This window comes from Ranitomeya imitator, chromosome 1 (assembly GCF_032444005.1).
Source record: "Ranitomeya imitator isolate aRanImi1 chromosome 1, aRanImi1.pri, whole genome shotgun sequence".
NCBI lineage: Eukaryota > Metazoa > Chordata > Amphibia > Anura > Dendrobatidae > Ranitomeya > Ranitomeya imitator.
The window spans coordinates 215,111,157-215,137,519 of record NC_091282.1 but is presented as its reverse complement, the minus strand read 5'-3'; the positions used below and the strand labels follow the sequence as shown (position 1 = coordinate 215,137,519).

The 26,363-nt window shown below is 47.0% G+C and overlaps 1 protein-coding gene across 1 annotated transcript; it reads right to left on the bottom strand.

Moving 5' to 3' along the window:
- Positions 1-1,272: 1,272 nt before the first annotated feature.
- On the bottom strand, positions 1,273-20,506 carry LMNB1 (lamin B1). The gene is made up of 11 exons (XM_069753889.1): positions 19,898-20,506; positions 17,002-17,158; positions 13,699-13,824; positions 12,242-12,412; positions 11,714-11,839; positions 11,408-11,628; positions 11,098-11,323; positions 10,916-11,020; positions 10,489-10,608; positions 9,519-9,626; positions 1,273-1,805 (listed from the first exon to the last, which is right to left on the bottom strand). The coding sequence occupies exons 1-11, from the start codon at positions 20,254-20,256 to the stop codon at positions 1,773-1,775; spliced, it is 1,752 nt and encodes a 583-aa protein (XP_069609990.1). The 5' UTR covers positions 20,257-20,506; the 3' UTR covers positions 1,273-1,772.
- Between the last annotated feature and the right edge of the window lie 5,857 nt (positions 20,507-26,363).

Genomic DNA, 26,363 nt, shown 5'->3' with positions numbered 1-26,363 from the left:
CCACAACAGCACCCACTGAGAGGGAATCTGTCCCTTGGAACAGGAAACCTGCAGAATTAAAGGGTGGTCCCCTGCAGAGGAAATGTTACCTGGGCCTGTGCGGTGTCTGTGGGAACGGCAGGGGCTGTAACGCCAGAAGCAGCGACTGGGGAGGCCTGCCTGTCAACCCCTCCCCCCACAGCGGTGGATGATGAGGCCAGGATCCGGGAGAGGCTGCCCTGGCTCATGGGGAACGCGGTGTGCAGGAACAGACCGGCAATCATCTTGTGGAGCAGGGTGCGAGCATCAGCCGCCCTGCTCCATCGGTTTCGGCCCGTGCATGCGCACTATCCATTCAGCATTCCTAACTGGAAGTTCTTGGAGTTCACTTCTGGGGAGGTGAGCTGTGAGGAGTGTTACCCCTGTCTTCAGTTCTGCTTCCGGTAGTGACCAGGCTGGATCCTCTAGTGCTTCTGATTCGTCATCTGGCAACAGGAGGCTCTTGAGTTGGAGGTTTTGAGTCCGTTACCCAAGCATGTCCTGATGAGACCAGCAGGGAAGGAGATTTTATTCCCATTTGTTCCTGGTCTCCAAGCCAGAGGGTTCTTATACAACCCCTGGCAAAAATTATGGAATCAATGGCCTTGGAGGATGTTCATTCAGTTATTTAATTTTGTAGAAAAAAAAAAAAAAAAGCAGATCACAGACATGGCACAAAACTAAAGTCATTTCAAATGGCAACTTTCTGGCTTTAAGAAACACTAAAAAAATCAAGAGCCAAAAATGTGGTAGTCAGTAATGGTTACTTTTTTTTAACCAAGCATAGGGGAAAAATTATGGAATCATGAAAAACAAAAAAAAAAAAAAAAACTATCACAAGGATTGTGTTGCACCACCTCTTGCTTTAATAACAGCTTGCCGTCTCTGAGGCACGGACTTAATGAATGCCAAACAGTACTCCAACTTTCTCTGATGTTGCCACATCAGAATTGACCAGCCAATCACAGTGATCGCCGATGTGGGGGGGCAGTGCAGCCCCCCGGGGCTACGTGAGGAGATGGTCTGCTGTCATGACAGCAGCCATCGGAACCCGGTCACCGTGCGATGACCGGAAAATGGCGGCACCGTACTAGTACTGCGCTGGTCAGAAATGCACCTCCCGCAGCGCAGTACTAGTATGGCAGAGCTCGGGAAGGGGTTAATAGAAAGCTGCTACAGTATTTTTTTTTTCTTGACAGTAAAAACTTAACAGAACAGCCAGTTTTGGGGCAGAAAAATGACAAGACAACTAAATTAGAAATATTTTTTTTATTTTACTTAAACCATGGTGTCATTTAAAACCGCTACATTACCCACCCAAACTAGTCTAAAAAAATTGCTAATAAAACAGCTGCATTTTTCACATAATACAAATAACACCTTTGCAATAAAGCTGAGGAGTAAAATGGTTTAAAATTCTGATTGTAATAGAAAATAAAAACAATTCAGTACAAAAGAAATTGCTGGAAGCAGAAAGGTTGCATGCCTCCAACTAGAGAGCACCTTCAAGGGCAGTCCCTTGGGACTGGCAGGTGAAAGGAATACATGGCCTTCACATTAATATTTTAATCCTGAATCAGTGTACAACCTGTCAATTCACATTTTACAATTCCTAAAAATGGCCAAATGCCCATCACTGTAATAAAAAAAAGGTAAGGCCATTAACTCGGGCATTTTATGCTGTACACCAACAATGAAGGGTCATACTCCCAAGAGGCTCAGAACTGTAGGCCAAGGTCAGATTGGTAACTGCTTTACATGATCGCACAGCTTCTGTTGTCGGCAGCCTACAAAAGACAAGAAAGCTAGATCAGTGTATATTCATTAGCGTCATCCTCTGTGTCTAGGCACAAAATCTACATAATATTAACTACTGCACATCATACACTTAATCTATTGCCCTGCTATCAATTTATGCACATGCAAAACTGCTTAAAGGGCCTCTGTCACCCCCTCCAGCCGTTATAAACTAAAAGAGCCACCTTGTGCAGCAGTAATGCTGCATTCTAACAGGGTGGCTCTTAGTTTTTGGTGCATTTATTCCCAAAATAAAGAGTTTTATAACTTCGCCAAAATACCTGTCTTTAGACAGGGAGGCAGGTCTTAACCCCCTGCTGGAAACGCCACACCGCCGTCAGTCAAATCTTCGGGGGCGCCTGTGCGGCCGCCCTGCCTATGAATCCCAGCCCCGCACTGGGCATAATGAACAACACTGCGGGGCTGGGATTCCCAAGGTAGGCGGCCGCACAGGCGCAGTCTGCAAGCCTGGATGTGACATCAGACGGCCAGAGCTCGCTGCGCCTGCCCCACACAGTACTAAACAGCGCAGGCGCCGGATTTCATGGGAAAACAGTCCGAAGTTATAAAACGCTTTATTTTGGGAATAAATGCACCAAAAACTAAAAGCCACCTTGGTGGAATGCAGCATTACTGCTGCACAAGGTGGCTCTTAGTTTATAACGGCTGGAGGGGGTGACAGTGTCCCTTTAACGTTATACAACCTATTGCTTTTAGTCTCAGCAGTTTTGAAGCTACCTGCTGTCTGCAAATTGAAAAAGCCTACATGCAGAGGCTAAAGATCTACTCGGTCCAACGGACAGTCTAAAGGGAACCTGTCAGCCTACGGATGCTGCCCTATTGCATCCAGGCACGCTTTTCTAAAGTGCTGACATTTCACAAAAATTAGTTTAGAGACCCAACCAGGGATCATAGGCAGATACGCTAGTGCAGCACCACCATTGGCTGGTTTCTCTCCACAGCACTCCAGGCGATTTAACAGTTGTCACCCATGTGTGTACATCACAAGAGTGATGCAGGAATAGTCTCATCTGGCAGAGATCATGTCTAGAGAGGGAAAACCACCTGGCTGCAAGGATACAGCCTGGCATTTGGGCAGGATACATTAACTGGCATCTTTGAATTAAAGGGAACCTGTCACCTCCCCCCCCCCCCCCAGGCGTTTGTAACTTAAAGAGCCACCTTGTGCAGCACTAATGCTGCATTCTGACAAGGTGGCACTTTTAGTTATGCTCCTTGCACACGCTGAAATAAATGCTTATAAAATGTGCCCCCTCATACCGTGAAATGTTCCCAGAGGCGGGTCTTTCCCTCCTAATCAGACGCAGCACAGCCATTGCTCCGAGCCTGTGTGCGCCGGGCGCCTCCTCCTCTTTGCCGCATTATCGTCCGCGGCGCCTGCGCTGTTAAGTACGAAGGGCAGCGAAACTGCGCACGCCCAGAAAAAAAAAATTAATGCACAGGCGCCGGGGACGATAATGCAGAAAGAGGCGGCGGCGGCTGGCGCGCACAGGCCCAGAGTAACAGCTGTGCTGCATCTGATTAGGAGGGAAAGACCTGCCTCCGGGAATATTTCAGGATAAGAGGGGGCACATTTTATAAACGTTTAATTCAGCGTGTGCAGGCATCATAACTAAAAGCCACCTTGTCAATGCAGCATTAGTGCTGCACAAGGTGGCTCTTTAAGTTAAACGCCTGAGGGGGTGACAGGTTCCCTTTAAAAAAAAAAAAAAAGTTCATGTGCCAAGACTCTTAGATGTGTGCCTGCTATGCACTATGTAATGGCTGTGTCTAACCATGTAGAGCTGCTCCAGTTCATGGTCTGATCATACCACCGCTCCTGGCATGGTGGAGGGGTGCTAAAATATAGTCAGGTCAACATGGGATCACAGTTTCTTTTGTGAGGCAAAATGTTTTCAAGACAGAAACACCAAGGTTACTTACTGGTAGCCGGTTTTTCCGGAGACCATGACAGCACACATGAGAGAGGGGATCCGCCCAGTCAGGACAGGAAACCTACTGAAATAAAAGGGCGGTACCTCTCCCTCGCTTCAGTTGGTTTTCAGAGCATGAGAGGCCTCCTTGGTTAGTACACATGGTAATCCACCACCACATTATAATAATAACAAAAACACCCAACTAAAAGTGCACACCAAAGGGTGAAAAAAAGGGAGGGAATATACAGGTGCTGTCATGGTCTCCGGAAAAACTGGCTACCAGTAAGTAACCTTGGTGTTTTCCCGTCTCCCATGACAGCACACGAGAGATTTTTGGAGAAAGGAACACCTTAGGGAGGGACCACCGCTTGCAGCACCCTTCTACCAAAGGTAAGGTCAGTAGAGGAGGATAGATCTAGTCGGTAGTGTTTAAAGAAGGTAGATGGTGAGGACCAGGTAGCAGCCTTACATATCTGATCAAGCGATACCTCTGCTTTTTCAGCCCAGGAAGTAGCCACGGCCCTGGTGGAGTGAGCCTTGATGCCTTCAGGGATCGGAACGCCACATGCAGTATAGGATAAGCTAATGGCCTCCCTAATCCACCTGGCAATAGTACCTTTGGACACCCCATGACCTTTCCTGCTACCCTGGAAAGCTACAAATAGAGACTGATCCTTCCTCCACTGACTAGTCAAGGATATGTACTGTAACATAGACCTTCTTACATCAAGAGTGTGAAACCTCTCCTCACCTGGATTTTTTGGATTAGCACAAAAAGAGGGTAATACAATTTCCTGACTCCTATGAAATTTAAGGACTACTTTAGGTAGATAAGCCGGGTCTGGTCTAAGAACCACCCTGTCGTCATATATCTGAGTGTATGGAGGACAAATGGACAGGGCTTGTAAGTCACTCACTCTACGTGCGGACGTCAAGGCTACCAATAGCACTGTTTTTAAAGTAAGAAATTTTATTGATAATTCTTGCAGGGGCTCAAAAGGTTTCTTAGTTAGAGCATCTAAAACGAGATTTAAATCCCAGGGAGGAATTTTTTGAATTACTACAGGTCTAGACCTACTACATGATCTAATGAACCGAGCAACCCATTTATTGGAGGCTAAATTGCAATGATATAAAGCTCCTAATGCTGACACTTGAACCTTAAGTGTATTGGTAGCCAGTCCTAGCTGTAAGCCTGCTTGCAGAAACTCTAAGATAGCACCCACAGGAGCCTCGTCTGTCAAAGATTGTCCTAAAAACTCTAGAAATCTCTTCCATGTCCTACCATAAATTCTTGATGTAACTGGCTTCCTGCTTTTCAACAGGGTGGAGACTAACCCTGGCGAGAATCCCTGTCGGCTCAGTAATGCCCTCTCAAATTCCAGGCTGCCAGATGGAAGCCCTTCACTTGAGAGTGGCATACTGGACCCTGGGTAAGCAGGTCCGGGACCTCTGGTAGGATCCATAGATCGGTTACCGACATTTGTCTTGAGAGAAAACCATGGCCTTTTCGGCCAGAATGGAGCAATCAGAATCACTCTTGCTTGCTCCGACCTGATCTTCCTCACTACAACCGGTATTAACGCTATTGGAGGAAACACGTAAGCGAGACTGAACTTCCACGGTATTTGAAGGGCATCTACTGCAACCGGGTTCCCCCTCGGGTCTAGTGAACAGAACCTCTTCACCTTCCTGTTTTGAAGCGTGGCAAACAAGTCTATTACTGGTTCTCCCCAGGCCTGTACTATTTGTCGGAATACCCTGGGATTCAGTGACCATTCTCCCTGTTTTAGTTTTTTTCGACTTAAGTAGTCCGCCTTCGTGTTTTCGACCCCCTTTATGTGTAGAGCTGTAATGGACAGTAGGCGAGATTCTGCTAACTGAAGGAGCGCCGATGTTGCTTTCATGAGTGAAAAGGACCTCGTTCCCCCCTGATGGTTGATATATGCTACTACCGCGTAATTGTCGGACATTATTCTGGTATGACGACCCTGAAGAATTGGGAGGAAATGTTTTACTGCCCTTTCTACAGCCCATAACTCTCTTAAATTGGATGTTTGAAGCTTTTCTGTATGGGACCAGGACCCCTGAACGGAAAGAGACCTCAGATGTGCCCCCCATCCTGTACCACTCGCGTCTGTTGTGATCACATCCTCTATTGGAGTCAGCCACTGAACCCCCGAGCTCAAGTGATCCCTTACTGACCACCAGACTAGGGAATCTCTGACGCTTATTGAGAGGTGAATTTTTCCCTCTAAATGCCCTTCTAACAACCTCTGTGTTGACAGGACCTCCCACTGTAATTGCCTCAGATGAAGTTGTGCCCATTTTACAGCGGGAATACAGGATGTTAGTGACCCTAGCAGGGACATCGCCTTTCTTAATGTCATTACAGGTTGATGAATCGCCAGTTCCACGAGACTTTGTATTTTGGAAATTTTGTTCTCCGGCAGGAGACAGAGTTGGCGCGTGGAATCCAGAATCAACCCCAGGAAGGATTGAATCTTTACCGGTGTTAATCTTGACTTGGCAACATTTACCTCCCAACCTAATGCTGCTAGGGTCGTAGTCACTTCTTCTATCTGCGCAAGACAGTGATCCACTGATCTGCCTATTAGGAAGTCGTCTAGGTACGGGACGATGACTATGTCCTGGGAACGGAGGAAGGACATGACCTCTGACATTAATTTTGTAAATATCCTTGGCGCTATTGATAGACCAAATGGAAGGGCAGCATACTGGTAGTGTTTGAGCTGACCTTGGACGAACAGAGCTACCCTCAGAAATTTTTGATAGTCTTGATGTATTGGGACATGGTAGTACGCGTCCTTTAAGTCTATAGCTGCCATGAAGCAGTCTGGAAACAGCATCTTTATCGCTGAGCTTACCGACTCCATCTTGAAGGAGTAATTTTGTATTGACCGATTTAGTTTTTTTAGGTTGATAATAGTCCTTAGTGAGCCATCTGGTTTTCGTATCAAGAAGAGAGGGGAATAAAACCCTTCTCCTTCCTCTACTTTTGGAACTTCTACTAGGACCTTTTTTAGAAGTAGCCCCAATACCTCTTTCCAGAGCTAGTTGTTCTTCTGGAAGCTTCCTGCAAGGTGTTAACACAAGTCTGTTGAGGTAGATGAATAAACTTTATTTTTAGTCAGTCGTTGACAACATTCAACGCCCAACGACTGGGGGAAATATTCAACCAGGCGTGATGATAGAAAGAAAGCCTTCCCCCTACTTCTAGCATGGCGTCATTGGGGGGGGGGGGGGGGGGCTTTTTTGTGGATGTGGAGGGACCCTTAAACATATACCCTGATCCTTTTCTACCTCTATAATCCCAGTTTCTTCTATCCCCGGAGGGCGACCTCTATTAAATTTTCCTCTCCGAAAATAAGGCCGTCTGATATCCACTGGAAAACGGGGAAAACCTTTTATCTTGTCGCCAGCTTTTTCTAAAATGTCCTCCAGTTTCTGACCGAAGAGGAATTTGCCATCACATGGAATGGAACAGAGTTTATTTTTTGAGGGCAAGTCCCCTGGGCACCCTTTCAACCACAAGGCACGTCTTGCCGCGTTAGACAATCCCGCTGCCCTGGCTGCAAGTCTAACAGAGTCGGCTGAGGAATCCGCTACAAAGGCCGCAGCTCCTTGTGCCATTGCCATATTGGCTAGGATTTCATCTCTCGGCACTCTAGATTTTAATTGATCCTCTAATTGTTGCAGCCAGACTATAAGGGAGCGGGCAACACATGTACCAGCTATTGCCGGCTTTAAACCTCCTGCGGCTGCCTCCCAGGTATGTTTTAAAAAAGCGTTGGCCTTTTTATCCAGAGGGTCTCTAAGGACGCCTGAATCATCCAAGGGTAGGGAAGACCTTTTAGAAGATCTGGCCACTGCACCATCAATTTTGGGGGGGTTTGTCCCATATTTCTGAATCCTTATCGTCAAAAGGATAAAGTCTCTTGGAAGCTGAGGGAAGACTACCCGACTTTTCAGGCTTCTTCCACTCCGTTTCTATAAGGGTTTTAATTCTATTATTTACAGGGAAGGTACGCTTCCTCTTCTCCTCCAAACATAACGTCCTCTACAGATCTGGACTCCTTCTCGTCCTTAAGGCCCATTGTAGCCCTAACAGATTTAACTAGTTTATCTGTATTTTCAGTTAGGAAGCATGGTCGGCCCCCAACATCACTATCCGAAGAGGAGCCCGAGAGTACAGAAGAGGATGAACAAGGAGACAGAGGTCTTTCTTGATATTCCTCATCAGATTGAGGGGTATCAGAATCTGGAACAGTCTCTAAGGTCTTGCTACTTCTCTTTTTAAGGGCTGATTTTAAAGACCCTTTAACCTCTGCTCTAATCATGGCCCTGAGGCTAGCGGCAAAGTCAGGAGTTTCATCTTGAATAGTTTTTTGAATGCAGTCCGCACAGAGGCTTTTCTGCCATTGGACTGCTAGCGGGGCTTTGCAGAGGGCACATTCTTTATTCTTGGACTTGGCACTAGCCTTCCTCGGCGCCTGATAAGCAAGCAGAGATATGTAGCCCATTAACACCATGTGACATTCACGAAGATCACTCACCACCCGCTGACACTCAAGGGTACCGGCTTTTGAGGCTGATCGGGAGTACGGATAACGTCCCTCCTAGAAGCTGAGGAGTCCTGCGATTTCCGATCCGGGCGACTGCCGCTTCTCCTTCTAGCATGCTGGTGAGCAGACATAACTCCTGATAAATTCTCCTGCTGCTGCTGCTGTGGTGATGAGTTCGAGTGTTGCTCTGTACAGTCTTCCATAGTTGAGCTCTGTATATGCGAGCACTCTTCTTGTGGATTCACACCCTTTTAAAGGGTGATCCATTCTGCTCACCGCCTCCTCCGGTACCATTACTGCCCCTCCCCCCACCTCTGCGCCCACCGGAGACCGCCAGGGGACTCCTGAGACGCCACAGCACTTGTTCATGGGCGCCGCCATCTTGGATCCGGCGCACAGCGGCGACGTCACGCCTACTCCCAGCATGCCCCGCGCGCATCACCGCCGCGCACCCGGAAACCAGAGCCGGCAGCAGCAGAGGGGGAAGAGCGGCGTGGCAGCCGCAGAAGAGCCACAGGACCACGGACTGCGCTGCCAAACGCCCGCACGTGCGCTAAGGCCCCAGGACCCGCGAACGGCGCTTCCACACCCTGAAGGCCGGCCTACAGGAATTCTGCCTGTTCTTCCAGAGCCGGGACAGGAGTGGGTGAGTGGAATCTTCAATCAACGTACATTCAGTACAAGGGTTCCCCTCAGGACAGGAAACCAAACTGAAGCGAGGGAGAGGTACCGCCCTTTTATTTCAGTAGGTTTCCTGTCCTGACTGGGCGGATCCCCTCTCCCATGTGTGCTGTCATGGGAGACGGGAAAAGGGAACCTCCATGCACAGCCATTAGACAGCAAATAGCAGGGGGGCACACATCTCACAGGAACAAATTTCCCACACATCTAATTGAGTTATTGAAAGATCTATTAAAATGCACTTTGTGGGAAAAACTTTTTAAGGATGCCTGAACACCGAGCAGTTCTGTCAGTGAATTTAGGTGTTATTTTGGCAGTAGTTAAGCAGAATAGACCAAAAACAAGGTTCACTTTTGAAATAATGAGCTTTCCCCAAAAAGCAGCATAGTGTACAAACCAAGTTCTACAATAACTACAGTGCAATCACTTATGACATTAGATTTCCCCTTCCCCCAGAAAAGAAATAATGAATAACTGAAGGATTATCTCCTCTCCATACCTGCCGACGAGGTCTGGCTTCAACCTCTTCTGCAACCTCTACCTCTTCGTCAACTTCTTCCTCCTCAGGTATAGATGTTGTGAATACAGTTGTCCTGTGAGCCACCTCCTATGGAGAGAAAAAATAATAATTTAGTCCAACCAACTTATTAGGTTACAAGGCAAGACAGTCAGGTGGTATTAGTCTTTTGCTACTGTGCAAGATTGATCTGCAAGTAATGTTTGGGACAAAGACATGGAGTTAAATGGACTTTGCAGGGGTTTTTATTTAGTCATCCTTACTTGTCTCAGGGCTGTGGTTGTGATGTGTCAGCTGCAGATATGTCAGGCTGACCGCAATGGCACTGGAGATGCCAGAAGCAAAAGCGGTTTTGTTTTTTTTCTATTTATCATTATTCCTAAAGCTCATGGGGAAGAACCCAGACAGGACAAAAGGTCTACAAGTAGAGCCTGTGGAGGGGCAAAGCATCATGCAAATATTTAAAAGGATTAGCAGCACCAATTGATAATCTCTATTAACAATTAGATGAGAAGTTGACATGCAAAGTCATGATTTTTACATCAAGAGATTAAAGTAAATTTTTAACATTGTGAACTTTTTTCCAGAGAAACCACTTGTGAGTGACAATCAGTGCATCAGTGGAAATGATTGTGCAGAGTACAATAGGAGATTAAGCAGTACTCCAAATCATTTATTGCAGTGAAAGACTCAAAATTATGAAAAACAAGGTCACTAGAAATGTAAGTGACAAATTCCATATTGCTCCTCATCCAGAAACAATGATAGTTTTAAATTGGCATAAGGGCAGGTGCGAGTAGAATCCAGCAAGCCACTATAGTCCCACGGAAGACAAATGCTGCAAACAGACTTGTAAGAATGCTATAAGGCAGTTCTTTTAATACTATTTTCACATTTCAAAAGCAAGGCATAGTTGCTGCACCCAACTAAGGTTCAGTGAAGGTAAACTTGCCTCTCCCTGAGAGTTTCTCAGAGCAACCTTAACATCTTGACCAGTGCCCCAAGAACTCTGATTCTTCCAGATGAGGTCAGAAGGAGGACTTGCAAGGACCCCAGCATTAGAAGCCCAGACCTAGAAGTAAAAAAAAATACATATAATTCTCTTTACACATTACGTTTGACCGATTAGAAATCCATAGGACCCACAGGAGAAGCTATGCAACAATAGGCTACAGGTTCAAATGGATGCCCAACTAGGATTCCTTCAGCTAAAGATCACGGTACAGCATTTATGGCCAGGCTCACAAAATATTGTATGGACTGTTTTCTTTGAAGAACACTTTTCAGGCTTTACATCAATATTGGGTGAACTTCTATAGATAAGTTTATGTATAAGAGTGGGATACTATGCCAAGTTACAAGCCTATTCAGTTACTTACTGTAACAGTCTGCCCTGCCTTGAGGACATATCTTGAAGTAAACTTGTAGTTTGCCGATGTCTCACCAATAGTTCTCACAATTTCCCAGCCTCCCAGTGGTTGATCCTGAAATCATAGAACAGCATTACAACTGCAGCACATAGCGAAGATATATCCACAGTGTGTAGACCAGGACAGCTCACCTGGTCAGAGTTGTTCTTCAGTCGGATAAATTTGCCATCCACGTCCAGTTCTTCAATGGACACATTACCAGTTGCAGAAGCTGAATGAGCAATACTAACACTACTGCTAGCCTCTGATTCCTCTACATCAACCCTCTTTCTTTTGCCTCTGGTAGTTCTTACACTGCGGCTTGAAGAAGCTCGAGATACGGTCACACGGGATGATGGACTGGGAGAAAGATTTAGCCTAAAAAGACAGAAGAAGTTCGTCATCTGTGTATAAACCCAACAGCACGGATGTGGAAGAGACGAGTAGCTGCACACATCTTACCTTTCCTCTTCACCTTCCAGCAGTTTGCGGTATGCACTGATTTCCATGTCCAGGGCTAGTTTGACATCTAAAAGCTGTTCATAGTCTGAAAGCTGTTGCTGCATCTGGTCTCTTATGTCAGCCATTTCCCGCTCTCTTTCTGCAAGCATTCTTCGACAAGAATCCTTTTCTTTAGCTAGTAATTCTTCCAACTCTTGCATCCTGTCATACCATGCCCTAGACTGAAGAGAAGCCCCTTTATTATGCTGGTGAGAAAAAAAAATCATGCCCTCATTTAAAGTATAAAAAAAAAACCATTGAGCTTACTTCTTTCTGCAGATCTGACAGCTGGCTTGAGAGACTGTCAATGCGCAGGCGGCTTTCCATCAGCTCCTCGCGAGTACTGTGGGCAGTAGAGCTGTTCATTTCAGAAGACAGTCGAGCATTCTCCAGCTGAAATATGAAAGTCAAAGTCAGAAAGGGAAGCACACCTAGTGTGGACATCACTGTGCTAGCGTCAGCACAAACAGGAACTGAAGATTTCCTAAGGAAATTAAGTTATTACACCAACTTTCATATGCAGCTGTGACACCCGACACCTAAGGGACATAAACAGGAGACAATAGGGCAGGTCCTATGACTACACCACACGCTTGAAATAGCAAACGTAGACCAAGATTATAATGTAGTCAGATGTTTAGGGCACAGTGTCATTTTTCAGAAAATATATAAGTCAGGCTTTGGCCAACTACTCCTAATCAAAAGAAACATGACATTTGTACACATAAGTAGCAATTAAAATTGCAATTACAGTATGCGTAAACCAAGCAACATCACCACATGCGTTAGACTTACCTTGGCTTGATAAGTTTGCTCAAGTTCATCTTTATACAGCTTTACTTGCTGTTCCTGCTGAGACCTCATATCAGAGAGCGCCTGAGCAAGTTTGAATTCATACTCAACAAGACGACCAGAATCAACTTCTACCAAACGGGTCTCATGTCGCCTTCTAGTCTCTTTGATCTCCTGAAAAAGTACATTTTAAGAGATTGAACATCAGCAGGTGCCAAGTAACATACCGTATTTTTCAGATGTACTTTTTTCCTCCACAATTTTGTCTTATAGCTTGGATTTACCTTAATCCAGCTGTAGCTGCTGCAGCTAACATGTGTGCCTACTGTTAAAGAAAGTGAATATTCACGGCCCCCCACCTGTATGCAGTATAGCTGGCGCTCAGAGGAACTATAGGGGTGGAGAGCAGTGAACATTCATTCCCCAATAGCGGGCACATGTGATCACCCAGCCGCTACAGGAACAGTGTGCCTGATATTAAAGATGAAAATTCACTGCTCTCCACGTCCATAGTCCTGGGATTGGGGAGCAGGGAATATTCCAGCGGCTGACCTCAGTGTATGGGAGCGCATGGCAGTGTCACCATTCACTGTTACATGCTGAAATCAGCTGCAGGCATCAGAACAGGACAATGCTGCAAGGGAGCACAAGGAAGTCAAGTACAATCGCTTATTTTTTTGTGTGTGCAATGGGATGGCCATATATACCTGGATGGGGGATATTCGTAGAGAATTGGGAGACACCACTATAAGGCTATGTGCACACGTAAGAAAAGGAGGTACAGAATTTTCTGCACAAAATCCGCAGCTGCGGATTTGCCGCGGTTTTTGTGCGGAACTGATGCGGATTTTCTGCAGTTTTTACCACTGTGGATTTCTATAATGGAAGGGTGCAGAAACGCTGCAGATCCGCACACAAGAAATTACATGCACTTTAAAATCTGCAGCGTTTCTGCACGGATTTTTCTGCAACATGTGCACAGCTTTTTTTTTCCACATTGATTTACATTGTACTGTAAATCACAGTGCAGATCTGCAGCGTTTCTGTGTGGAAAAAACGCTGCAGATCTGCACTAAATCTGCATCATGCGCACACAGCCTAAAAAAAAAAAAAAAAAAAAAAAGTGTGATCAGCTGATAAACATTCCCTCCCATAATAGTGCATCATGACCACTTTTGCTTCAATCTAGTATCCTCCCCTAAAACCTAGGTGTGTCTTATGGTCCGTTGCATCTTATAGTCCATAGAAAATACGGTAAGTGTGACAAGACATTATTGCTTCAGGAGAAACCATCTTGGGATAAGTGCTTGCACGTTCACATTAAGTTTCTGCAGCAGAAGTCATTCCACAAGTCCAAGTGTTGGAGTTTACAAGTTAACCAAAGCCCACCTAGAAGCCTGGACTAGTATAAAGTTAGGACAGCAGGGTTTTCAGCATTTGAGCACAGAAATCTTGATTACCTCTTCATATATACTTTTCCTGAACTCAAGCTCTTCACTCAGAGACTGGCAACGATTTTCGAGATCCACTTTCAATAGAGTTTCATCACCAAGCTGTGACTTTAACTTTGCCAATGCAGCCTCAATCTGAAAAACAATTACATTTACTATAGACCGTTGTGTCAATTTAGTCTCCCTCCAAAACAAGGTCCATGTATAACAAAAAAATTTCAGACAGATGAGACACTTGCCCTTCATGCTATGCCTACATATGGTTTTGATTGCGAATTGAGTTTATATGAAATAAAATGTACAAAGTGGCCATGATCAGACTTTGTATACGGTATTGCAAGACAAAAACCAGGACTCAGTCTTAATGGAGAAGTGTGCAGGAATAAGATGCACATCTGATGTACACCTCACCAGAAATGTTACTCCGCACTTTCCATGAATTTGCCAGGCTGGAGTAACCCCATCCCCGCCCCAGCCCTACCCATTTTGGTAGAGTAGCTCAAGTCTGGTGTGAGAATGACAAGGGGTCAAATTGATATGCAACTCCATATTGCGACTATTCAAAGTGTTTTACGCAAGTTTTCTGGCATAAAAACAGATATAGACCACAGTATTAATGGTGCCATACATGCTCCATTAACATTAATATGAGCCCCAAATGCATCTTCACATTGTGTTTAGCTGCATATTTTAGGTTAAAGTCCACAGCATTTTAATGGACCAGAAAAATCTATGACATTACTGAGAGCTCGCATGCTTTCTTCTTTTGTGCATTTTACACCCTATGACATTTTTTTTTTGCCAAGACAGTATGTCAAGTCAAATGGAAAAAAAAAAAAAAAAAAAACAGAACAATTCAGCAACATGCAAATCGTGAGAATTTGTACCAGTTTTAGGTGCAGAAAATGACATTTGCTGTGAAGGTACTTTGGCAAACTTTCCATTGTTTGTAAAAGTTAGGAAGAGTGACACTAAACAGGTCAGGCCTAAACAAAACGCTGTATAGAGGGATTCATTGCAGCTCAGTGGAATAGAATGTCACATCCGCCAGTCTGCTGCGCACCCCCCTTCTGCCACAGCAATTTTGCGCTTGATGATGGAGGTAGCAAATGCCATACATATTTATATTTCCATCCATATAGCCTTATGAACTTTTTTTTTTGCATGACAAGTTGCACTCTAGAATGATACCATCTATTTTATTATACTGTACAATGTAGAACAAAAAAAAAAAATGCAATTTCAAAATCGTTTTTTGCTTTATGACCTTGTGTGGCAAAACTTACTTAGCAACAAGATCCTCTAAAGGCCCCTTCACATTAAGCGACGCTGCAGCGATACCGACAACGATCTGGATCGCTGTTTGGTCGCTGGAGAGCTGTCACACAGACGGCTCTCCAGCGACCAACGATGTCGGTAACCAGGGTAAACATCGGGTAACTAAGCGCAGGGCCGCGCTTAGTAACCCGATGTTTACCCTGGTTACCATCCTAAAAGTAAAAAAAAAAAAAACAAACAGTACATACTTACCTACCGCTGTCTGTCCTCCAGCGCTGTGCTCTGCACTCTTCCTGTACTGTCTGTGTGAGCACAGCGGCCGGAAAGCAGAGCGGTGACGTCACCGCTCTGCTTTCCGGCTGACCGACGCTCACAGCCAGTGCAGGAGGAGTGCAGAGCGCAGCGCTGGAGGACAGACAGCGGTAGGTAAGTATGTACTGTTTGTTTTTTTTTTTACTTTTAGGATGGTAACCAGGGTAAACATCGGGTTACTAAGCGCGGCCCTGCGCTTAGTTACCCGATGTTTACCCTGGTTACCAGTGAAGACATCGCTGGATCGGTGTCACACACGCCGATCCAGCGATGTCAGCAGGGAGTCCAGCGACGAAATAAAGTTCTGGACTTTATTCAGCGACCAACGATCTCCCAGCAGGGGCCTGATCGTTGGTCACTGTCACACAACGATTTAATTAACGATATCGTTACTACGTCACAAAAAGCAACGATATCGTTAATAATATCGTTATGTGTGAAGGTACCTTAAGTCAGTAGGATTATGGAGATAGCAAACTTGTCCAGCTTTTTTTTTTTAAATAAGGAAGAAAAAAAAAAAAAAGTGAAGGAATTTGCAGTTAAATATTTTCTGTATAACCGTAATTGAGACCTGCAATGTTTTTATTGTCTGAGAGCTATGTGACTGCTCGATTTCTATCCATCTACACACAGCCTCGTTTGAAGCCAAGCCGCAGGCTAGCTTGCAACAGAAGACAGTCATGGCAAACACTACAGTGCACCTTTATTCACGTATAGAGATGGCTACTCTTCGTTTCCACCTGTACACAAGATTTCTGTTTGGAAGACAGTCTTATTTATATGAAAAAAATGGCAGGGTCGTCTGAAGTCCCAGCAACTCGTTGGCGCTATTCAATTATGTCATGTGGACCGCTACGCTCCTGTGCTGTCGAGTTGTAAGTGCGACCGGCACAGACTGACAGCTTCACTTAACAGTTGCTCCTCCTGAGACTTGAAGAGGCGGATCCTGGCTGTGTTAGTGATTTTTTTTGTTGCCTGGTGCGGGGTAAGTGCTCAGCCTCTGATCCCGCTTTTAACTTAAATAAAGCCTATATGCACCTCCCATGACTGCATCGATCCGGTTGCTATGACGCTGGCACCCAACCAGCACGGGCATCACTGTCTTGGGACAAATTGAACATGAAGATGAAGTCCACGCTGCAGCCAAACAGACTTCCTCTTCATGCTCAATGCAACAGTAGAACAGTAGGCAGGTACAGTTCTGATCAAGTGTCGGCGTCACAGGAGCCCCAAGGAGCGTGACAGACACCGTGGGAGTGGCGCCGACACAGGAGGTGTGCATAGGCTTTATTATTTTATCGAGGCCAAGCGAGATGTGTAACAAGTAGTTGTCCAAGTAGAGGACAACTTTACATTTTACAAATGTTAACACTTGCAGCTAGGGACTTCCACCATTATCTTCAGGTGATACAAATCTGACCTGGTAAAGCCCGAGGCTCAATGAAGGATAACAGTAGAGTTATCGTCCATCAGTCAGGGAAGCAGAGTTGATAAAGACCGTGGGGAGAGGATACAGTAAGTACGTTTTTAAATTTGCAAAACGGTTTCACATCAGTTAATAAAAATTACTTTACCACCATTTTCTAAAACGGCTGGTCAAGAGTAGATTCCAATAACTATTCAATGGCAGCCATCATAAAATAAAGGCCACCGCTGCAGTGTATAACAGTCACGCTGCGGACTATGCAATATCAGGGAGAAGCAGTCACAGCAGGCACTCACCTGCCCGATCTCAGCTTGGAGACTGTCCACTTCCTGCTCCAGCGCCTTCTTCTCCCCCCTCGCAGTGACAAGCGCAGCATCAGAGGTGTGGAGAAGAGCCTCATTGTCCCGGAGTTTGGCTTGCAGAGCATTAAAGTCGGATTCTTTCTTTGAGAAACTATCAAGACAATATGCATTTTATTTTAGGTTTTTAACAATTTATATACCTATATTGTCAGATGACATTAGGAAATCTGCACATTACACGATCTGGATATGAATGATGAAGTCTATAGATCATTTACTACAATGGTGGATTCTGACACAGGACATTCACATTGTAATGTTCATGAGGAGGGACGGGGGAGTGTAAAGAAATGTCCTGGTCTGGAGAATCACATGACCCATCTTGGCCAGTAAGCAGCACTGGAAACAACATGACATGTTACCTGACAAGCCATTTCTGTCCTCAATATTTGAACGTTTTATCCATCAACCAGCACCTGTGATAACACGAGATCTTGTCCCGCTGCTGGCAATCGCTACAGATTGTTTAATAAGCAAGCAACATGGTTTGGCTTGCACTGTCAGCATGTCACCTCACAGGGGCAGCATTGTACAATAAACAGTGTTCCACTTCCTGAATAATTCCCATGTAATAACGCCAGAAATAAGCCATACAGGGCACAAACAGGTAACCACCAAGTAAACATTACTTCAGCTACCACTGCACAGTTATTTTCTGGTTGCCTGAAAACCATTTTAAAATCTGTTAGTAGATACAAGGCAGATATAAAGCAGGCCAGGTGCTGCAACCCCTGCGCCTCACCGGCCTAGGGGCTGCGCAACCCTGGGGTCTCAAGCAGGGGAGTGGAATTGGAGCCATGGACTTAGTCTGTATAAAGTGGACCGACTCCTATAATATATAATAAATTGGGTACAGTAATACAATACAGGATGTGCTGTAAGTGATTTCAGAATAGTTTGGAAAGTGATGAAATGTCCTATAAATGTCTGATCTGTTCCTGATGCGAGGATCTTTGCTTTTAACAGATGAATCTGTGCTGCACTTTATGTACATGCTCAGTAGTGACCAGTGCTGTGGGGATGGGGAAACTGAGGAGTCAGTTAGAGCTTTGGCTATGGACTAGACAGCCCTACTCACAAGCCCCCGCAGTTACCCCAGAGTCAATGAGGCACAAGCAGATGCTCAGCACATTTGCTCTATATGGATACATTTGTTTAATATGACATTAGCAAAAGAGCCCTTTGTGCATTGAGTGTTCTGTGGGTAAGCAAGTGGCTGTCAGCTGCACGGCTCATATTACAGACTGGGCGCCATTCCAGAAGCAGCTGCCACAGTCCAGCAACAGGGCAAGATGTCAAGCACCTGAGACGACTTTAGAACGACTTAAGCAGAAAGTAAAGACCGCAGACTCCAGCACACACCGCTAGGTCCCAAGGCAAACTGTCTAGGAGATGCCCAGACCGTAGGGCACAAGATGTGCACCCACTACAGGAGGAAGGTTCCAAGACTGCTAAAATATAGAATAATATAGGAACAGATTCAAAGTACGGTATCTACCACAAAGATGTAACTTCTTACAGCTCCGATCACTGCAGCTCTGCACCTTGTGTTTGAAGTTTGAGCCCAGCGTTCATCAGAAGCTTCATCCTCTACATTTACGAGCAGACACCAAAAATCAGAGCCAGGCAGTGAGTCTGGAGGAGACGGCACAGCAACCCACAATGTTCTCCTGACTTAGTAGGTGCAGCTGTGACCTCTGCCCATTTGTTCGCATCCAGTGTCTGGCACACACCGTGCTCATCTCACCAGGAGGCGAACACACTGCATACTAGTGCAGACTTCATGAATTGCGCAGCACGCCATTGCTTCTTGTGGCCCTTACCCCAGAGCGTTGCTGAGGACCCACAATAAGTAGCACTCATGAGATCACCCTCAGACCTCATATGAGCCGCTTACGGATCTCCACCTAAGCCACACAAGGTAGTCTGGGGTCACCAATGCCATCTGGCACTACGCTGATCCCGGCGGCTGATGACCCCATATGCCCCTGTGGCTACCACGTGTTTGGGAAAGGAAAAGAGTAACAACTCCAGAGTCCAGGTCACCAACAGCTTCACGGTCCAGAGCTACAGAGGCGGGAAAGCAGCACTTGTTCCAAGAAGGAAGTAGAGAGGGTGTGAGCAGTGCATGATGGGTAGAGTGCAGCTGAATGGGCAGGGGGAGGGGAGACAGTCACTGACAGGGCACCACTCACACCCCAAACAATACACCATTTACCAAGTACCCAGCAAGTGATTGGCAGCACACAGCTGCCCACAGCCTGCACTCTACGGTGCCTGCAAGGCTCAGTGCAGGTTATTGCTCTCTGGAAGCAGCCACACTACTGAGAGCCCGAAATCTGGAAGGGATCACATGCCAGGTCTCACATCTGAGCCCCTTGTGCTGGGTACAGGACACTGCTGACAGCCCAGGAGGTGTGCCCGGGGCCAGGAGGGGCTACACGGCATTGTCTGCACGGAGGCATGAGGGCTGGCACCTGTCCCCCAGCTGTCACCAGCCCTGCTATGAACCCCCTCCCCCGGCTGTCACCTGTCCCCCTCCCCCGGCTGTCACCAGCCCTGCTGTGCACCCCCTCCCCCGGCTGTCACCCGCACCGGAGCTCCCCCGGTCCTATCCCCCCCCTCCCCCGGTCCTATCCCCCTCCCCCGGTCCGCTCACCTGATCTGCAGCTGGTCGTAGTCGCCCCGCAGCTTGCCCAGCTCTATCTGCAGTCTGGCCCTCCCCCGGTCCTGTCCCCCTCCCCCGGTCCGCTCACCTGATCTGCAGTCTGGCCCTCCCCCGGTCCTGTCCCCCTCCCCCGGTCCTGTCCCCCTCCCCCGGTCCGCTCACCTGATCTGCAGCTGGTCGTAGTCGCCCCGCAGCTTGCCCAGCTCTATCTGCAGCCTGGCCCTCTCCCGGGCCGTGTCGTCCAGGCTCCGCCGGGCGTCCGCCAGCTCGGTCTCGTACAGGTCCTTGAGGCCGGTGACCTCCCGGCTCCGCACCTCCTCCCGCTCGGTGACCTGCAGCTGCAGCACGCTGTTCTCGGACTCCAGGCTCCGCACCTTGTCGATGTAGACGGCCAGGCGGTCGTTCAGCTGCCGCAGCTCCTCTTTCTCCTGCAGGCGGGAGATGCGGGTCGGGCTCAGCGGGGTGCTCATGCTGCTCCTCCGGCTGGACTGCCGGGGGGCGGTGGGGGTCGAGGTCGCCATGGGCTACGGTACAACGGAAGCTGCTGTAAAACAACCAGGGCCCGGCTACACACAAACTTTATACCGGCGGCACCGACGATCGATTCAATGAGACGAGGCGGCACCGAGCGCCCGCTCCGGAAGAGAAATAACCCCCGGCTGCGGAGGGAGACGGCGGACCGGTCCCGGGACCCTCTGTGTGATTGGGGATAAATCCGGTTGGAGCACAATGAGCGACGCTGCGATCTCCCCGCTAGGAACAGCGGCGAGTGAGAGGCTTGGCCTCAATATGGCGCCAGAACGGTCACGTGGTGTCCCGCGGCCAATGGCGACATGCGACGCGCCCACACTCTGAGCCTGAAACTAAATTCAAATTGTAGAGATTTAGGTGCGGGGAACCAGTGGGGGAGGGGCCGCGGCCGTACAATGGCGGGGGGATGGGAGCCGGGCTCATTGTCACAAAGCCGGGCTCATTGTCACAAAGCCGGGCTCATTGTCCGCCGCGGGATATACGGGGGCAGGAATTCTCTGCGCCGCTCACAGCACCGGCTCCACACGGGGTTTGAAAAATGCGGCACATTCCTGGCAGCGGGCGGCTCCACACACGCCCGGAAGACGGTTCTTCTCATGGAGTTCAGTGGCAAATCCGCCCTGCTGTCCATAGGAAGAATCTTGTTGGTGTTTTTTCTTCTTCAGACCTTTCTCCACACTGGTTTTGTGTGTAAACTCTGCAGCGTTCTATTTGCAGCGGAAATTCCTGCACCGAAACCGCAGCAGTTTACAGTCCCATCAATAACAGCTGCTTACATTTTCCTGCGGGTCTGAAGCGGTTTCACATTAGCAGATGGTCAGTCCTCTCATGGCCGCTCATGTAGGGGATAAAACGCAGCATTTTCCTGCCAAGAGGCACAAGGTGCAGACATTTCTGCTGCAGATGTTACTGAGTGTGTGCACATACCCCAACAGTGCGTATGTAGATAAAGTGGGACGGTTTTTGGTGCCTTTTTACCCCCCACAGAAGCTTGAAAAAATGCATGTAAAATAATTATGTAAAAAAAAAAACCCCTGAATCAAATCTGCACCGAAAACATAAAGCAACAAAAATAAGAGAAGCAAATTGCTTTAATGTTCTGGGCCCCTTTCACACATCGCGTTCTGTGTTTTCCATGCATACGGCTTATAGTCTACGGGGCTGTTCACACCTGCTTTATGTCTACAGAAAAAGAAAGCAATGGATATATGTCCAATTTTGATTCTAGTCAATGATCAAAACTACCCAGCACAGGGATGAGGCACCTAGTTACATCCTAGTGCTGGTGTGGGGTAGATACAAAGAAGCCTTCAAAAGTTGCTTTTTTTTTTACATATGAGACAAGAAAAACTGCTGAAACTCTGATGATACAAGCGGACATTGATCAAACCCTGATGAAGACTGATGGAAAACACCGATGACAATCATTCAGTTTTTTATGTGCATTTTTTTTTTTTTTTTTTAGAAAAAAACACGTGAAACCATGTTAGGCTACGTTCACATTAGCGGCTTTGGACGCAGCGGCGTCGCCACAAAACAATGCACGCGTCATGTTTCCCTATCTTTAACATTGGGGACGCATGTGCGTTCGTTTTCATGCGTTTCGGTGCATTTTGCGATGCATGTGTCCTTTCGACGCACCTGGCAGTGCGTTGCAAACGCAACATGTTGCATTTTTTCTGCGTCCGAAATTTTTAAAAAACGCTTGCGTCGCACTTGCATTGTATTTGCGTCGTCGAAATTTCAAATCCTCCATTGAAGTGTATTGGCAACGCAGAAGACGCAAGTACTTGCGTTGTTGTGCGTTGTAGGACGCATGCGTTCTTTACTTTAAAAATAGAGAAACTGAAAATACCCTATATATTAAAAAAAGGGTTGAACGCATGCGTCAAAAATGCATGCGTTCTACTTGCGTCTTTCGTGCGTCATGCGTTGCGTCCACGACGCTGCGTCCAAAGCCGCAAATGTGAACGTAGCCTAAGAATGCCTACAGAAAACATGGGGGAAAACGCAGTATTTCTACTCATGGAGACATTGGTAGAAAATTAAGAACTGCATGTCACTTCTTTGAGCCGGATTCCCCTTTGGAATCTGCTCAGGACTTAGACTAGTTTCACACTAGCGTTTACCTGATCTGCGGAGGGCTGCGGACTTCCTCCGTGAAGCCCCGCCCTCGGCTGCACCTCTGTCACTAGCTCCGCCTACTTCTGCATGCAGCGTGCGTACCTATCTTTAACATTAGGTATGCAGGTCGTGCGGCTGTATGCGGATGCTTCCGCATGCGTCGTATTGACGGTGCGGAGAAAGAAAAATTGCTACAAGCTGCGTCCTATGCTGGTCACCGCATCGTCAAAACAACGCATGTGGAAGCATTCGCATATAGCCGCACGACCTGCGTACCTAATGTTAGAGATAGGTACACAGGTCACATGCAGAAGTTGGCGGAGCTAGCGGCGGAGGTGCGGCCGAGGGCGGGGCTTCACGGAGGAAGTCCACAGCCCTCCGCAGATCAGGTAAACGCAAATGTGAAACCGGCCTTAAAGGGAACCTGTCACCCCGTTTTTTCAAGATGAGCTAAAAATAGCGTTAAATAGGGGCAGAGCTGTGCTTTACATTAGTGTATTTTGTGAGCCTTTATTCCCCACCTATGCTGCCGAAATACCTTTGTAAAGTCGCCGTTTTGGGCTGTCACTCACGCTGGTCTGGTCAGGTGGGCGTGGTGACATCGCTGTTTCTCCCCCAGATCTCCGTTGGTGGCGTAGTGGTGTGCGCATCTCCAACTGGCGAATCCACTGTGCAGCTTGAAGGAAAAGAGCGCGATCTGCGCTATTCAGCCGTTTATCGGTGGGTGCGGCCATCTTCCTGAGGCCGCGCGTGCGCAGATGGTTCTTCTCGGCTTCCCGGGGCTTCAGGAAAATGGCCGCGGGATGCCGCGCGTGCGCAGATGGCGATCTCGGCGGCCATTTTCCTGAAGCCGAGTTCGCATCTCGGCTGCAGGAAAATGGCCGCCGCGATCGCGATCTGCGCACGCGCGGCATCCCACGGCCATTTTCCTGAAGCCCCGGGAAGCCGAGAAGAACCATCTGCGCACGCGCGGCCTCACAAAGATGGCCGCGCCCACCGATAAACGGCTGCATAGCGCAGATCGCGCTCTTTTCCTTCAAGCTGCGCAGTGGATTCGCCAGTTGGACATGCGCACACTACTACGCCACCAACGGAGATCTGGGGGAGAAACAGCGCTGTCACCACGCCCACCTGACCAGCGTGAGTGACAGCCCAAAACGGCGACTTTACAAAGGTATTTTGGCAGCCTAGGTGGGGAATAAAGGCTCCAAAATACACTAATGTAAAGCCCAGCTCTGCCCCTATTTAACGCTATTTTTAGCTCATCTTGAAAAAACGGGGTGACAGGTTCCCTTTAACGCATCAAGTCTAAGGCTATGTGCACACGTTGCGGATCCTCTGCGGATCCGCAGCACTTTTTGCAGTGTAGAAATGCTGCAAATCCGCAATTGATTTACAGTACAATGCAAATCAATGAGAAAAAAAAATGCTGTGCACACTTTGCGGAAAATCCGCTGCGGAAACGCGGTTTAAAAGAAGTAGCATGTCACTTCTTTTTTGTGAATCTGCAGCGTTTTTGTACCCATTCCATTATAGAAAACCGCAGGGGTAAAAAATGCAGCAAATCCGCACAAAATGCGCAGCAAAAACGCACAAAAAACGCTGCGGAACCGCACAAAAAACGCGACAAATCCGCAGGTGCGTTTTCTGCCAGGAGAGGCAGAATCTGCACCAGAAATTCCTAAGCCTAATCCGCAACGTGTGCACATAGCCTAAAAGAAGTAGCGGAAACGCACAAAAAACGCGACAAATCTGCAGGTGCGTTTTCTGCCAGGAGAGGCAGAATCTGCACCAGAAATTCCTAAGCCTAATCCGCAACGTGTGTACATAGCCTAAAGGCTGCTAATAAAAACATTTCAAACAAACTGCAAAATCTCTGAAAACTGTAAGGCTATGTGCACATGTTCCGGATTTTTCGCATTTTGTCATCCGTTTTCTGCTGATAAAACGCTTAGAAAACGCTTATATTAACCATCCCATCAATTTTAATGCATTCTGCAATTTTTGTGTCCATGTTAGGTTTTTTGGCGTGAAAAAAATGCATCGCGGAAAATCTGCAAAACAAACGCACAAAAAACATGCAAACATTGCAGGATTTCCTGCAAAAGTAGTCTGGATTTGCTCAGGAAAATTTTGCAAACTTTCCTGAACGTGTGCACATAGCCTAAAGCTACGTTCCTGCGATCCGGAACTAGCAGCGTATGTTCGCTGCGTCAAAATGGCTGCTGTCTATTGAACGCAGGGAAATCCTTGTGTGTTCATTGAACCGTGCAGATTTACAGCATTCAATACATTGTATAGGTGAAATTTCAGTTGCGGAGACTAGTGTCTCCTCAAGAGAAACTGACATGCTGCCGTCTGGAAAGACGTGACGCATGTCAGTGTTCGCGGGTGATCCGCAAGAGTGGATAGAAATCCCATCCATCATGCTGGACGCTGCATAAATACACAGTGTCAAACCCTCAGCAGTTCCTGATCATGGGCTCGTACCCACAGGCTATGTTCCCATGATGAGGTTGTGGTGAGTTTTTTTACACTGCATATTTTTGAAAAAACGTAGGTAACCTATTTTACTTAATGGATCCAGTAAATATGCAATATCAAAAGTGCCACACCAAAAGCACATTGTGGAAACACGGCCACGTGCACACGCTGAGTATTTAGTCAGTGTTTTACCTCCGTATTTGTAAGCTGAAACCTGGAGTGGGTGATAAATACAGAAGTGGTGACTAGGGTTGAGCGACTTTTCCTTTTTTGAGGTCGAGTCGGGTTTCACGAAACCCGACTTTCTCAAAAGTCGAGTCGAGTGAAATCGGCCGATTATCTTGAAAAGTCGGGGTCGGGGGATCGGCCGAAATACGAAACCCAATGCAAATCAATGGGAAATCTCTATATATTTATATTTACTTCAGCGCGATAATGCAGAAAAGCCGGTAATTCAATTGCCGGCTTTTCATTTCTCCTTCCTAAACCCGACATGATATGAGACATGGTTTACATGCAGTAAACCATGTCATATCCCCATTTTTTTGCATATTCCACACTACTAATGTTAGTAGTGTGTATGTGCAAAATTTGAGCGCTGTAGCTATTAAATTTAAGGGTTAAATCACGGAAAAAAATGGCGTGGGCTCCCGTGCAATATTCTCTGCCAGAGTGGTAAAGCCAGTGACTGAGGGCAGATATTAATAGCCTGGAGAGGGACCATGGTTATTGCCCCTCCCTGGCTAAAAACATCTGCCCCCAGCCACCCCAGAAAAGGCACATCTGGAAGATGCGCCTATTCTGGCACTTGGCCACTCTCTTCCCATTCCCGTGTAGCGGTGGGATATGGGGTAATGAACGGTTAATGTCACCTCGCTATTGTAAGGTGACATTAAGCCAGATTAATAATGGAGAGGCGTCAATTATGACACCTGTCCATTATTAATCCAATTGTATGAAATAGTTAAAAAACACACACACATTATTACAAAGTCTTTTAATAAAATAAAGACACAGGTTGTTGTAATATTTTATTAGACTCTTAATCCACCTGAAGACCCTCGCTCTGTAACAAAGGAAAAATAAAAAAACAACAATATCCCATACTTTCCGATGATCTGTCACGTCCCTCGCTGTAAATCCATCTGAAGGGGTTAAATAATATTACACCCAGGAGCTCTGCTAATGCAGCTGTGCTCATGGCTGTAAAACCCCAGCGAATGAATGGAAAGTAGGCCAATGACCTGTAGTTACCTTCATTCGCGGTGATGCGCCCTCTGCTGAATGTCCTCATATGAACTCGAGCATGGGAAAATATTCAAAAACGTTCCCAGGCTCGAATTCATATGAGGACATCCAGCAGAGGGCGCATCACCGCAAATGAAGGTAACTACAGGTCATTGACCTACATTACCTTCATTCCCCGGGGTTTTACAGGCACGAGCACAGCTGCATTATAGCAGAGCTCCTGCCTGTAAAATATTTTAAC

Bases quoted from the DNA above. Each gene is read 5' to 3' on its own strand.
- LMNB1 (XM_069753889.1), bottom strand. From the start codon at position 20,256: ATGGCGACCTCGACCCCCACCGCCCCCCGGCAGTCCAGCCGGAGGAGC. The intron at 11,324-11,407 runs GTAAGATGTGTG...CTGTCTTTTTAG, and splicing joins CTGGAAGGTGAAGAGGAAAG to GCTAAATCTTTCTCCCAGTC. The intron at 11,021-11,097 runs GTGAGCTGTCCT...CTATGATTTCAG, and splicing joins TGAAGAACAACTCTGACCAG to GATCAACCACTGGGAGGCTG.